We start from the raw sequence: 14456 nt of genomic DNA, 5'->3' as shown, positions 1-14456 counted from the left end.
TTTCATTTTCACCGCATGTCTTGGGTTGAGCATGGGTCTGAACAGATAAACGGAGATTTGTCTCCCAAGCCAATGGTTCAGCTGGTTATTTCAGAGTATAGGCTGGTGTTATGGCATCCAATAAAGTACAGTGGATCCCAGCATTGCTTTGAGTTAGCTGATCTTCCCTGAGGTGGTGTCAGAGGCACCACTACTGGAATTAGTATCCCTGTACAGGGGAGGAGGAAAGCAAATCATTGAGGGTGCAAATCTTGATCCCTGGTCTGGTGGACGTACACTTATGTATGTAAATGCTGTGGGAGGATACACTCTGTCTCTCTTGATAGTCTCAATAGTCAATAGTCCAACCAATCTTCAAACATGTTGAAAGGTCCCTTGGGGATGTCTAGGAGATTCTCAGTTGCTTACATTGGCACGAGTTGGTCCATTCAGCAGAGGTAAGATAAGGGAAAATAAAGGAGAGGGGGGAATGCAATACAGATTCAGGTTTATGTAGGTTTATATGTGAGTGTCGTGGCCCAACCTGAGCAGCTGAGAGTGGCGTTTCCTCACCTTTGCTTCCAAACCATAAATATATTGCAGCAGTTGTGCAGTCGGCTGCCAGAACAACAATTACAACAATGGATTATCCCGGGTACATATTAAACTAAAGCAATAATTACAGCAGTGCTTCTTTTATAAATGCCAGAGTGTCCTGTGCAGATGCTTTGAGATCGAGCCTCTCTGTAGATTCCAGCCCTCGCTATGTCCTTTCTGTCCTATTGATTGAACTACACTATCAATGAAACACTCGCACGACTGATTCTACAACAATTTCCAGTAAACGTGTTGCAAATCATTCAATAATCATGATTAGAGCTTTAGCAATTGGTTGACGGGGATACCTGAGCTTCTGAATAAGGCTGAATAAACTCTGGACGTGTGGAGTATTTATTGTATTGAAGAGGAAATTTTGATGAGCCTTTGGCCGAGGATCCTCTCTAGTGAACCCACACTGGACACATTGGCGTCAGCATAGTACTTGGGCTGTGTCTGAGCATTGAACTCCTTAAAAACCAATGACTCCAGGCAACCTCCTAGACAATATACTGGCCAGACTTCAGCAAAGACAGGAATTCTTATTGATCCCAAAGGCTTACCCCTCAACACGCTGTATAGTGGGATGTCTGAAAAGAGGCTCTTTAGAGTATCTAGTTTTGCTAATCCATAGAGCTTAGGGCCACCTCTCCCTCCTCCTTCTCCCATATTCAGCATCCAACCCCACAGTTATGCAGGGCTCCGAAAAGCTATCCTGTGTGAAGCGTCCTATGTAAGTGCATGTTGTTATTTTTGTATCAGTGATATTTACCCACTAAAGGTGCGGGTGAAAATTCAATGATTCTCCTCTGTTTTCCAGGCTCCATGAGGCGTTGATGTATGGATGGAAGCCTTTTCTCACATCCAAAGACTTCCAGAGGGTTCTCGCCGGTCTCAAGGCCATCAAGATCCGAGGTTCATATAAGCCACAGAGTAAGTGTGGCCCAAAGCTCAGTCTGATCAGTCCCCTTGGCTGGAATGATAATCTCCCCTGAGGAATTGACCCCTCTGCTCAACAACAACTCCTCTGGTCGCGCTTAAACTGCCTCAGAAACCCAGTACTATTACTCCAGGACAGTAGCTATTGTTTCTGTTGGGAGTTAAACATAAATGAAACAGTGGGCAAAATATAGCACGTTCTTATTGGTGTGACTGAATCCCACCCAGTCCTAACCTACAAGATTGTTTGGTCTTTAGGTTTAAGACCTAAAGTGCAGGATTTAAGTGCAAGATAGTGGAAGTTTCCTTAAATTCTGTCTTAAGTTTGGAAGCCGGTTTCTCTTTAAGACCTGTGGAAATCCTGATTTCTGAATTGAGGCTGGAATTAAAGAATTTTCCACAATCCTGGGCGAGTTTATACAGTTAAGACTTTGCTTTGTTGGTCAACCGCATGACCGATACATGGAGACCCATCACCGTGGTTGAGAGTGAGAGTTTCATGCGTGGGCACCTTCACGTGGAAATTCCTGTGTCTGTAATGGAAATTCCCATGTTCAGAATGGGAAACGGGAAAGAACACATTTGCAGGCCTCGAACCTTTTCGCTTCGGTTTCAACCATTGACCTGCAGCAACACATGTTCAACAACAACAGCAAAATTACATTTGTATAGCGCCTTTCACGTCGGGAGGATGTCCCAAGGCACTGGACAGTGTACAGCATTTCAGACCCGAGTTGGGGTTAGGGGGCGGGAAGGAGGGGAATGTAATGTAATGTAAGTAACCCCGATGTCTTGCACCGACAGGCCGTGGACACCTGGACGATGTAGTTCTTTACACAGCCCGGCCTGGTGTTGGCCAGCGTCCTGCCGAGTGGGTGGAGAGATGCACTTGCCCGACCGGCTATGAGGGAGATTCTGCGAGCAATGTGCGACCGGCTACACCAGGCACCAGCCCGAGCTGGGACCGTACAGTGAGTGCGCTCCATGCAATTGCAACGGCCACAGTAACGACTGTGATCCAGAAACAGGTGAGTTATCTAATCGAAGGGGAGGCACATTCGGTACCACTGATATGGGTTTGTGATGGGTACATGTGGGGGACGTAGAGGGAGAAAGCATAGGGGGAGAAAGAAAGATTTAAGTCTATCTACTGCCTGAGACTGGTTGAAACCATTGCAACATATCCTTAAAGGGGTTGAAACTAAACTAAGGAACTGAGGAGGGAGGATTTATGGTTTGGCTGCTCTAGGGAACATCACAAGTTCTTGAGGTGTTCATCGAGTTGGATTTCAGGCAGGATATGGTATCAGAGCGATGCACAGTTGAGGTGTTACAGGCTGAGAAAGGGAGAAGAGGGAGTGGGATGGAGACCCATAGGTGCGGTTGAGGAGAAAGTTCGGTCTTAAATTGGGATTTAAAAATAGATAAAGAGGGGGCGAGGTGGAGGGATTGAGGCAGGGAATTTCAGAGATCAAGGGCGTGGTGGCTAAAGGCACGGCCACCGATAGTGGTGCGGAAGGGACCGGGGTGCATGGCAGACCTGTTAGCTGAGGTGGGGGGACGCAAGGAAGTGATGAGATTTGCATCAAGGTTGTTTCCTGGGCAGTTTATGGCATTCAATCCCTCTCTCAGCCCCAGTGCTCCTGTGAGGATGGTTTCTTTGCCTTTAATTAATGAGATGTTGGTCCACATTTTTCTGTTAGGTTCCTGCTACCCCAGCGACGTTGCCCCAGTTACCTGCCCAGATGGTTACTACACTGATCCAGACAACCTCAGTAGCTGTGTCAAGTGCCCCTGCCCCAGCAGAGTGGGTTGCACAGTGTCCCCGGCCACCAGAGATGTGGTGTGTATGGGCTGCCCCCCAAAAACCATGGGTGAGTCTCTTTAGTCCACGTTCTCAGGATTAACCGGTGCCCTGCAATTAGGGTTGAGAGTAGCTCTGCAGGACGTTTCTACACAAAAAAGGATCCAGCGCACTCTGTGGTCTAATACCAGCCAATTAGTTAATTGCTGTTTTGGTGCAGTCTGCGATTCTCTTCAGATAAGCGGTTCTTTCTATACGTACAGTGTACAGGGACGGGCTTGCCAATAACTAAACAACTTGCATTGAATATAAGAATTTGCCTGGCAAAAGATGACCGAGGTCTATCTAGTTCGCCTTCCACCAGCCTGGTAGTCGCTTGACATGTCGGATCCCAAATTATATACCGTATCCCGAGATATTATTTCTTATTCTATAGCACCCTTCCCGCAGTGAAGAAGTTGCAAATCAGGTCACAGGATCACAAGATCCCTGTTGGATGAAGAAGGTCCTTTGCTTTGACCTCTCCCTTCTAGAAACCCACCCTCCTGACTTCCCATCCCAACACCAAGCTTTTCTTTAAACGAGTTCAGAATCTTGGCCTCAACCATTCTTCCTGACAATTCGTCAATTACCCTCTGGGTAAAGAAATAGCTCCTGGTGTCTGTCCTGAAATTGTTCCTTTGCAACTCTAAACCTATGTATTTTTGTTCTACTGTCTGGGTGATTCTGAACGCATTGTTCTGGGTTTACTTTCTCAATCCTATTTAAAATTATACTCGCCTCTACAAAGCCCCCTCTGTTGTTTGACAAGCATTCCCTTCTTGAATGTACTTTAACAATGTGGGGAACGTGCATAATTTCTGCTCCTTCCCCCCCCACCCCCTCCCAGGCTCGCGGTGTGAGATGTGCGAGGAAGGATACTTTGGCAAACCGCTGGCGGGGAGACCCTGCCAGCCCTGCATGTGCAACGGCAACACCGACCCCAATTCCGTGGGCAACTGTGACCAGGACACCGGCGAGTGCCTGAAATGCCTGTACGGCACCACCGGGCCCCATTGCGAGAGGTGCAAAGAGGGATTCCTTGGAAACGCGCTCAATCCGCAGCCATCTGAAAAGTGCAAATGTAAGAATAAAAGAAAGAAATAATCTGTGCATTTAACGCAGCACCTGATCGTGTTATTGAGACATCCCAAAGCGCTTCACGGAATATAAAGTAAAGTGAGTTGACTGTATATTTTGTGGGCGAAACGCAGCAGCCAATTGTTAACCCTGGAAAGCGACCCACCAATCTTCAAATGGCCAGGTTCGTGCTTACTGCTTGGTAAACAGAGACAAGTGGAGTAAGGAAACTCGCCTAAGATTTCGTCCCACCTGAGAATCGAACCCGAGTCCTCTCACTTGCGAGCAAGTGCTCTAACCAATACACTACAGGACTCCACAAATGGATAAAAGGAGCAGACGTTCAATAAAAATTTGTGTGTGTTTTTTTTTGCAGTGTGCCGTTGTGACCCAAGAGGTTCCTGGTCCTCACAATGCAGGAGTGATGGCACATGTGATTGCAAGCCAGGAGTGTTTGGGCCTCAGTGTGACCGGTGTGCAGGGGATAGATACTACAATAGCACCACGGGCTGCCAGGAATGTCCCAGCTGTTACCAGGCGGTGCTGAACAAGGTAATAATAATGCTAATATTATTAATAATACTCCACAACTGTTTGTGGGACACTGCTGTGCATAATTGGCTGCTGCATTTCGCCCACAAAATATACAGTCAAGTCACTTTACAGTCTATCTGGTGAAGCGCTTTGAAACGTCTCAATGACGTGATGAGGTGCTATATCAAACTCAAGTATTTTTATTATTATTACTATTATTATGTGGCACTTCAACCCCAACCATCTGACTGCGAGGCGAGAGTGCTAATACCTGAGGCAGGCTGACACATGTGCATTGCCGTAACAATAATAACCTTTCTTGTTTAGGTGGCAAAACACCAGACCACAGTGAGCGAGCTGGAAATCCTCATCTCAAAGGTCAACAGGGATCCAGACTCGGTCGCTGACAAGGACTTTGAGGAGAGGTTGAGGAAGACATTGCGAGGAGTGTCTGAAATGGTGGTAGAAGCCAGAACCGTCAAAGGTGAGACTCCTGCACGAGGGGAAACAAGCGTTTTAGAAGAACTTTTCGAAGAACTTTGCAAAACCTATAGAGCAGCAGTGATCAATCTTTATGGTCGGCCAATTAAGTACATTTTCTTGATTGAATATTTATTGATTGATGCCATTACTCAAGAAATGTTCAATCAAGAAAAGGCTGAAAACGCACGACCGATCAAACATGGACTTACCTAGAGTCGTGCAAGTGTTCACTTCTTGATGACCCCGCGGACCAGAAGAGAAACAGGAGCTAAATGAATCACTTGAAGGTGTGCTGGTGGTGGCGGGTGGGTGGAGGTTGCTTTTAAAGGGGCAGTGTGCTTAAAAATGTGGTTGTTCGGAAAATGGCACCTCTCATGGGGAAAAAAAAGTTCAGTTTGACCTATGTGGGTTTGCCCTTACACCCAGAGTGCTGCTGTTTTCCCAGCCAAAGCTGTTATCCTTTAAAAGCAATCCCCTTCCATTCCCACCCACCCCACCCCTGCACAGCTTCACAAACTGTGGCTGTAAATGCCCCAGTAAAGGTACCTCAACGGGGCAAAGAGCCTGATTCATGTCCTGTCACATCATGGGTGTCTGTGGTTCCTTTGCAGTGGACGATGAGAAAAACGTCAGATCCCTGAACACCATCAACCGACAGCTGAGCAGCAACACCGCACGCCTGGATGCTGTCAAGAGAACCGTCGACGAGACCAGAAGGTTGTCGGCAACGTATGATGACCAAGTGCGCAGGACAGACCAGCAGCTTAACAAAATCAGGACTGAGATCCAGAAAGCTAGGACAGAAATGACACGCATAGTAAGTCAGCACAAATCCGTAAGAGGTTCATCTCCACTGATCGAAATATTACTTTAAGGACAGATATCCAGTCAAAGGCATCTTCTTTGTCTCCGTAGAGGTTCGTCCCCTTCCTCTCCTCAGAGGCTCAAATATTTCTAAGTTGGCTACCATTTTTTATACCCTTTTTCGCCAGCCATCTGTTTTCTATCTCCTTTCTTCTCATTACTTCTTTCTCTAATTGTCAGTTCTAAAACTCTCTCTTTTCCCCGGCATTCTTTCCCTATATTTAAGTTGTTTTCCCTTGTACCAACTAGTGGTACCTTCTGTAAAAGACCAATACTCCCTCCTATTCCATCTTATCTAGCCCGACCAGACCACCTAACTCCATGTCCTTGAAGTTTCAGTAATTCATTGTGCTCCTTTCTGATTCTGTCCATGTGACCTGCTGATCTCAAGCTTTTCCTCAGTTTCAATTGCTAATTTTGTATACCTGCCCACACTGTTGGCTTCTCATCCATTCTCCTGGTCCAATTATCCCAGGTTCACATACCCTTGTAAGCGCAGATGGCCTACCATTCATTCTCCTGATCCAGCTATCCTCATCTTCCCTGGCTATGGGTCGCATTCCAGTGTACTCCTGCCTAGCTCGGTGTCTCTTTACTAGGACTGTGTGTGTGGGTGTGTGTATGTGTTGTGTGTATGTGATTCATGCCACATGGCAGTTTTTATTTCTTTAATTCATTCTATTCAATTCATCTATCCATTACATGATCAATGCTAATGATTCTTATACTATAATCCCAACTATTTACATTATTAGAAAAAAAAAGGAATTTCTCCGGGTGTCCTGGCCAGCAATTAAAAAAGTGGTCATTCACTTCATGGCCGTGTATGACACATTGCTGTAAGCCTACAAATACACGCGATACTCTTTATAGTAAACCCTGTGAAGCCCTTTGTGAGATCTTCGTAACATGAAATTATTATCATTAATAGCGTGAACCTCGACAATCCACAGGAGACCAACTTGCCTTTAAAATTAAGATTGTGTAGAATTATGGAAAATTTGAATGAAAACTATTACCTTTCCTAAAATTAATATCAAGTGGATCTCTGTGCGTATGAACAGTTGCTAACTACAATGAAATGCACTTATTCTTTCCTACAGCCGACATTGCCTGATAATCCAAGAGGAGACAGCAACTTGGTGAGCCTGGCAGATGAGGCCCGTAGACTAGCAGACGAGTAAGTTCAGTCTTTGTACCTACAAATGGGTCTTTTATAGTCTTATCCATTCCTCTCCTCCCGCATGACCAGGTTACTTTTCATGATTTCCAAGTTGGATATTAACATTCTCTCTATTTTTCTGTCTCTCTTTGTTTACTCAGGCACAAGAGAGACGCAGATAACATCGAAAGTCTCTCCGAGAGCGCCAACGACCTGTCTTCCAGTGCCTTGCAGCTGATTCGCGAAGTGCTAGACAATGATAAGAAAGTCACACAATCCATTGACCGGCTGGAGCAGCAGTAAGTTCTGTTGAGATTTGACTTTCGCCATTTGTTCCTGTGCTTGTTCAAACCTCAAATGTCAGCACCTGGCAGAACAGGAATCAGTCAATGACAAGGACATTGGAGAAAGACCAAAGTATTCTTAGGAACAGGGAAAGGCTATTAAACCCAACAATGGGGTCTCAGTTACCTATCGCCTGCACTCTGTCTCAATACTTTATCTGCGCAGAGAAGCATCTATAGAAAGTTTGCAGCTATTAGATGGTCCACTCACCTCATAATGACCATTCTCTCCATGCTTGGAGAGACAGCAACTTGCACTTATTTAGCGCCTTTCACCTTAGAGAATGTCTCAAAGTCCTTAACTGCTGTGAAGTGCTCTGAGATGCTAGCAGTCTGAAGGGCGCTGTATAAATGCAAGTTGTTATTGTTGTTGTTGAATCGTTCAGTAGTTTGGAAATGCTGATCATCACCGATTCCCAAGAATTGTCAGTTTTCAACTAAAGATCAATTCAATTTTTTTAAAATAAAGTGCTCAACGGCCTACCACATTTCGGCCACAAAATGTACAGTCAATCCTCTTTACAAGAAAGTTTGTGAAGCGCTTTGAGATGTCTCAATGATGTGATAAGGTGCTATATCAAATGCAAGGATTATTAAGGATTATATCAATGGAGCGGGGGGTAGGAATAGATTAATGGGATTGGGTTGGGACTGTAGCTTCACATGACTGGGGATCTGGCTTTGAATCCAGTCCAGACAAAAGACAAGAGTAGGATATCGTACTCAACACCAGCTGTTTGCAGAGTACAATGATTTGACAATTTGCAATCAGTGAAAGTTGGCATTTCATAACTCGCCAGGCTCTCCAATCTCCTTTCATAAAAAAGTTATCATCTGCCTTTTTAGGTGTCTGTTTCACTAACCATTTTTGCTTTCCCAGGTTCAAGGAGAACAACGACATGGTAAAAGATCTTGAAGAACAAGCTGACAGGATAAACACCAGATCACAGAAGTCTAGTGATAGAGCCTCACAGATCTTTAATGAGCTGAACAACTTGCCTTCGATTGATATAAACGCCCTGACTGTAAGTATTGTGTGCATTGCATGGCAGGTCTGTGTGTTCAGGTGGGCGGGTGGGGGAGCAATACATTCAGTGAGCCTCAATAGGTCATGGAACGTAGGGAGCAGATGGAGACAATGACCTTTTCCTAAGAATATGTTGTTATACACCAACTCCTTTGGGGAATTTTTGATCAACAATTGCACTCACATACACTGCACGTCACAGTCATGCTACACTCCAATGCAGTGTTGTCCTTCGCTCGCGACATAAAAACCAAGGTCATGCCTGCCTGTCCAGGTGATGTTAAAGATCCCATGGCGCTATTCGAAGTGAGAGTTCCTCACAATGTCCTGACCAACAGTTCTATCAAATTAAACTGGTCACTCACTCCACGGCTGTTTGTGGGACTTTGCTGCGTGCAAATTGGATGCCTGCCACGTTCTCCCACAAAATTCATGCAGTGAGTGATTCCTTTTTGCAATTGATCCTGTGCAGCGCTTTGAGATCATCTCAATGTTGTGATAAGGCGCTATATCAATTGCGAGGATTATTATTATTACACAAATCTTGTGACGTGCTTTGAGATGCCTTGACAACATTGGAAGCGCTGTATCAAATGCCATCATTATTTGAATATTTACTGACCCAACTCAATGTATCCTACATCTAGGTGGAAATGGGTATTTTATCGTTTTACTTTCTGAGAACTTTTAGATAAATCAAATGTTTTTTAAAAAAATTATTTAGAAAGAAATACGCGAGAGGAAAAAAAGCAAATGAAAAGTTTCTTTTTTTTTTCTCTTTCCCCCCTCGCTCTCTCTTCCAGGAAAATGCAAATAGGCTGGAGATCAAAGAAACCGGCATTGAGCTTGATCTTAACAGAAAGATTGACGACTACGAGAGGCGGCAGAGTAAATTGAATGAATATCAGGACGACGTCAGAAAACTTTTAGAAAAAGGAAAAATTGATCAGAAGGTGAGGTTTTTCTTCAGATAGTGCAGATGCATGCATTCAAGGGGGATCTAAACCTTCACACGAAGAAGGGGAATTGAAGGGTATGGGAGGAAGTAAAGAATGGGTGAAGAATCGTTAGGAGTATAAATACTGGCAGGGACTGGTTGGGCCAAGTGGCCTGTTTCCATGTTGTACACTCTTTGTAATCTTTGTGATATTGTTATTATCACTTTACAATATATTCTGTGAAGCGTCTTGAGACATCTCAACGACGTGATAAGGCGCTAAATCAAATGCAAGGATTATTATTACTACTATATTATTATTACAATATTATATTATTATCACAGCATATTCTGTGATGTGCTTTGAAACATCTCAACGACGCGATAAGGCGTAATATCAAATACAAGGATGATGATTATTATTATTATTATTATTACAATAATGTGACGGGCTCTGTGCTTTGCAGACTGCTGATGTGCTATTGGCCCGTGCCAAGGCTGCCCGTGACCTGGCTGATGCAGCGGTCAGAAATGGGGCAACTACCCTGGAAGAAGTCAATCGGCTCCTAAACAACTTGAAAGGTTTGTTGTTGATATTGTTGTTTTTGTTATTGATGTTGTTCTTGGCTTTTGCATTTTCCCAATAACATGGTTGAAGGCCTTGCTGTTGCTTGCCATTGGACAGCTAGTTGGTGAATGGAAGCTAAGTGAGTGGTTACTGTTATCGACAAGTGCCACTGCAATTGATAACGGACTGAGTTGTACACTGTTTGTGGAAGGAGCGGGATCCGTGGACTGAATGGCCTGTCCTCGTTCAATGCTTAATTTTGTTAAGTCTCTGGTGGCTGAAGTGAGGTGCCAGTGAGAAGCTACTTTGAGCTGGAGTGTAATGTGCGATGATGTTTAACACTATTGCTTATGGCGACTTGTGATGTGTCACCCTGACCCACAAGAATTACACAGTCTACCTATGGGGGTCAGGGTGATGCCATACCACGTTTTGGCTGGAGCCACTGTTAACTCCTGTACTGAGTGACAGACAGACTGACCCCTGTAAACTGACTGACTGACTGAACCCTGTAACTGAGTAAAGAAAGTATTGGTTATTTAATCACACCATTATCCTGATTAACTTTATTTAGACTCATCAGTTGAGGCATTGAATTATTTTACTTAGAAAGATCAGGCTTGCTCTAACAGCTTGTGTGGTTGCATTGCTGTTGCAGATTTTAACGGACGGGTGCTGAATAACCAGACAGCTGCTGAAGATGCCTTAAGTAAAATCCCTGAGATTAGCAGAACCATCGACCAAGCCAACTCCAAGACCAAGCAGGCAGAGGACAACCTGGGCAATGCAGTGAATACTGCCAATGAAGCTAAGAAGAAAGCCAGAAAGGCAGATGGCATTGCTGATGATGTTCTGAAGGTACAATCACATTTTTGTTATTGATTTGCAACTCAGATGTTCACTAGATCAGTTCAGGTGACGAAGGCCCTTCAGCCCATTCCTTGCCAGGTATTTCTGAATAGAATTAACATCAGGAGCGTGACTGTATAATGCAAATTTTCATTTATATTGAGTCATTTACGTCGGAAGGATGGGCTGGGCACCCAAGCTGGGTGTGGGAGCTAACGTGGAGTGGGAAGTTGAAAGATAACTGAAGACATGGTCAAAGAGGAAGGTCTGAGACAGACTTTGAAAGAGGTGAGGGAGAGGGTGAAAGCCCAACTGTCTATCGTGGGGTGGTTAGGGCGGGGCACAGGAAGAAACCAAATAGGCACCGATCGGGTCAAGGAATTAGCTTGCTGCTCTTCTGCACTCTCAGGAACAGACACAGAAGACTGATGGATATGCAATAGTACGTTTTAGCTCCTCACACTGAGGAGCAATCGATGTGATCTTAAAACATGACCTTATGTTCCTATTTCACTCCCTCTCACCAGGATGCTGTCAAGGCTTTAGATGACACGACTAGGGCTCTGAATGATGTCAATTCACTGGCAAAAGACATGGTTGACTTGAAAGATCAGTTAAAGGACATAGAGACCAGCGTGGGGGAAAAGCGGAAATTAGTGGATGGTGATGCAAAGAATGCCAACATGGTGAGATCTTTTACATTGATGCTACCTGCATGAATTACAGGAATGTTAGAGTTGGGGAGCATGTTTCCTTATCCTCCTTCTCTCCGATCCTCTGTTGATATTTTGGGGCGCTAAGCCATTGAGCAACTGGTCTCAGACAAAGCGAGAGAGAGAGAGAGATGATGGCAAAACTAGCAGATGTTCATTTATTTGTGTGTTGCAACAATAAACACCTGTGAAAGAAATTTTTATGCGAGAGAGAAGAGTGGTAAACATCAAATAGCAATGGGATCTCTTGAAGGAAAGAACATTGACTTATTATTCTGTCCAAGTCTTAAATGGACAAATGACTCACTTCTGGGACCAGCTCTGTTTGTCCTAATGGTAGCTGGACTGGGACCTTGGTAAATTGCACTGGAAGCTTTAACAGATTGTAAATCTTGAAGCACATAACAATGTCGGAGCTTGACACTGAGCCAGGGAGACAAGGGAGGTGACCGAAGGTACGGTCAAAGAGGAAGGCCTTCAGGTGTGATCTGAAGATAGGAGGGGGCAAGGTGGAGGGATTGAGGCAGAAAGGCCCAGAGTCTCGGGACTTAGTGGCAACAAAAAAACCCACAAGAGTTGGGGGAGGTAAGTGGGAAAGATGACCAAACAGGCAGTCGATGAGGTAAGATTTGAGGTGGGTTTTGAAAGAGGGTGGGAGGGGGTGGCGAGTCAGAGCAATGAAAACTAGGAAAAATGATTGAGAAATTCTGTGCTCATTTCAATTCTAATACACAAGGGAAGGAGCGAGAAGGGAAGAAGGATGGTTCTGCAAGAGACTTGGAACATTCCCATTGTATCACTTTGTCTTGCGTTTACCCCATGGTTTGTGTTTGAATTGTAGACCACAGAAGCCATAGATAAAGCAGTCGATAACACAGCCAACGCAAAGGATGCTGTGAGCAAAGCGACAGATATGATAAACCAGATGCTGGAAAACTTGGGTAAGTAGGGCTTTGATCTTAGCAAGTCTGAAAATGTAAAGATTAAAGATTGTCTCGTGCACATCAACTGCTTAGACACTATTACATGAATGAAAGGGGCACCAGATCAGATGATTCATTACAACCTGGGCACCCCTGCCAGGAACCTGGCCAGTTAACATTATGAGATATGATTAGATAAGCCACGACTTTTCATCACTGAATAAAGACATTTCGGGGAGGAATTTATAAATGCTACAGAAAATGAGAAAGTAAAGCTAAAATTCTCTCGGATACTCCAGGACAAGAGATCATGAAGAGCAATTTCAGGACAGACATTTACACAGAGGATAATTAATAATAATAATAATAATAATAATCCTTGCGTTTGATATAGCACCTTATTACATCATTGAGGATATACTGCAAAGTGGATTGACTCTGTATTTTATGGATGAATTAAGAGTTAGAAGGGTGGTTGAGGCCAGGACGCTGGATTAATTTAAGAAACATCTCGATGCTGTAATGGGAGGAAGATTGGGTGGGCATTGTGGAAGGATGAGACCAAGTGGGCTGAAGGACCTTCTTCTGGAACCGCTCATGTGAATTAAACGATAACTTCCCTCCCCACCCTCCCCCTGGCCTTTAAAAACCCTTTCAACGCCTTTCATTTGCAGACAACCCTGTTGCGATCAACTCGTCCAGACTGATACTTGTTGAGCAAACACTGCAGGGTGCTAAGAATCAGTTGAATAATGGGCTAAAGGTGAAACTGAGGGAACTGGAGCAAGCAGCTGCATCCCAGAAAGACACAATCGCAGCCTTTGACAGAGACATCGAGGACATCCGTGGAGATATTAAAAACCTAGAAGAAATCAGAGATGCTTTCCCCGATGGATGTTTCAACGCCGCAGCCATTGAAAAGCAATAATTTCTTGGCAGACTCTGACCTAACCTGTTCTTTGTATGTTCTACTATGAAAAGATTCCTTTATTTAATCCATTATATTATGTTATCGCCACCTCGCTGGGTTTTTTGTTTACAACTCAGGCACCAGCGACGTAGGAAAAAGGAGACGGCAACTTTCAGCCTCACCAAACGTTTGTTTAATGTATGAATTCGAGGGAGAAAAAGCAGTTGTGTAGGTTAGCCCACATATGTGGAACACTCAGTTTGGTTTGCAGACTCTAAAGCATGGTCATGGGTTTCCACATAATTCAGAAGATTAATTCGCTACTTAATATCATGTGTTATTTATTCTTCATTGTATTATGAAGTCTGACATTGTTCCTTAGCTGAATTAACATTTAGCAGCGTTCACCACCCGAACTGGGGAGCAATGAGATTAAAAAAAACTAACATTATCCTTGCTTCTCAGATCCTCCCTGCTAACAAGTTAAAGTTTGCCCCGTAACCAGGTTTTTGAGGATTTCGAAAGGGCACTTCCCCTTTCAGAAATTCCTGTGCCTCTCTGAGAACCGAATGTAGTACGTGTATATAAGGGGAGTTGGTGTTGCCTTTGTGAGTTGAAATTGATCCTAAATTGGGCTAATTTTTAATTACTGTTGCTACCACATTTGTTTACCAGTAAGATCATGATTTCAATGACACAAGCAC

General features: G+C 44.2%; 1 protein-coding gene across 1 annotated transcript; it reads left to right on the top strand.

The window, feature by feature from the left end:
- Positions 1 to 360: 360 nt before the first annotated feature.
- Positions 361 to 14089, top strand: LOC103179989 (laminin subunit gamma-2). Its single transcript, XM_042334963.1, has 17 exons — positions 361 to 437; positions 1397 to 1509; positions 2320 to 2481; positions 3219 to 3389; positions 4209 to 4442; positions 4815 to 4990; positions 5300 to 5456; positions 6067 to 6272; positions 7423 to 7499; positions 7643 to 7780; positions 8706 to 8850; positions 9656 to 9805; positions 10257 to 10371; positions 11016 to 11215; positions 11734 to 11892; positions 12761 to 12860; positions 13517 to 14089. Exons 1-17 carry the CDS (start codon positions 361 to 363, stop codon positions 13768 to 13770), a joined length of 2634 nt encoding a protein of 877 aa, XP_042190897.1. The 3' UTR covers positions 13771 to 14089.
- Positions 14090 to 14456: the final 367 nt, after the last annotated feature.

Source organism: Callorhinchus milii, unplaced genomic scaffold, assembly GCF_018977255.1.
Source record: "Callorhinchus milii isolate IMCB2004 unplaced genomic scaffold, IMCB_Cmil_1.0 Scaffold5, whole genome shotgun sequence".
In the NCBI taxonomy this organism is placed as follows: Eukaryota; Metazoa; Chordata; class Chondrichthyes; order Chimaeriformes; family Callorhinchidae; genus Callorhinchus; species Callorhinchus milii.
The sequence above is the reverse complement of the archived record's forward strand: the minus strand, read 5'-3'. Positions and strand labels throughout refer to the sequence as shown.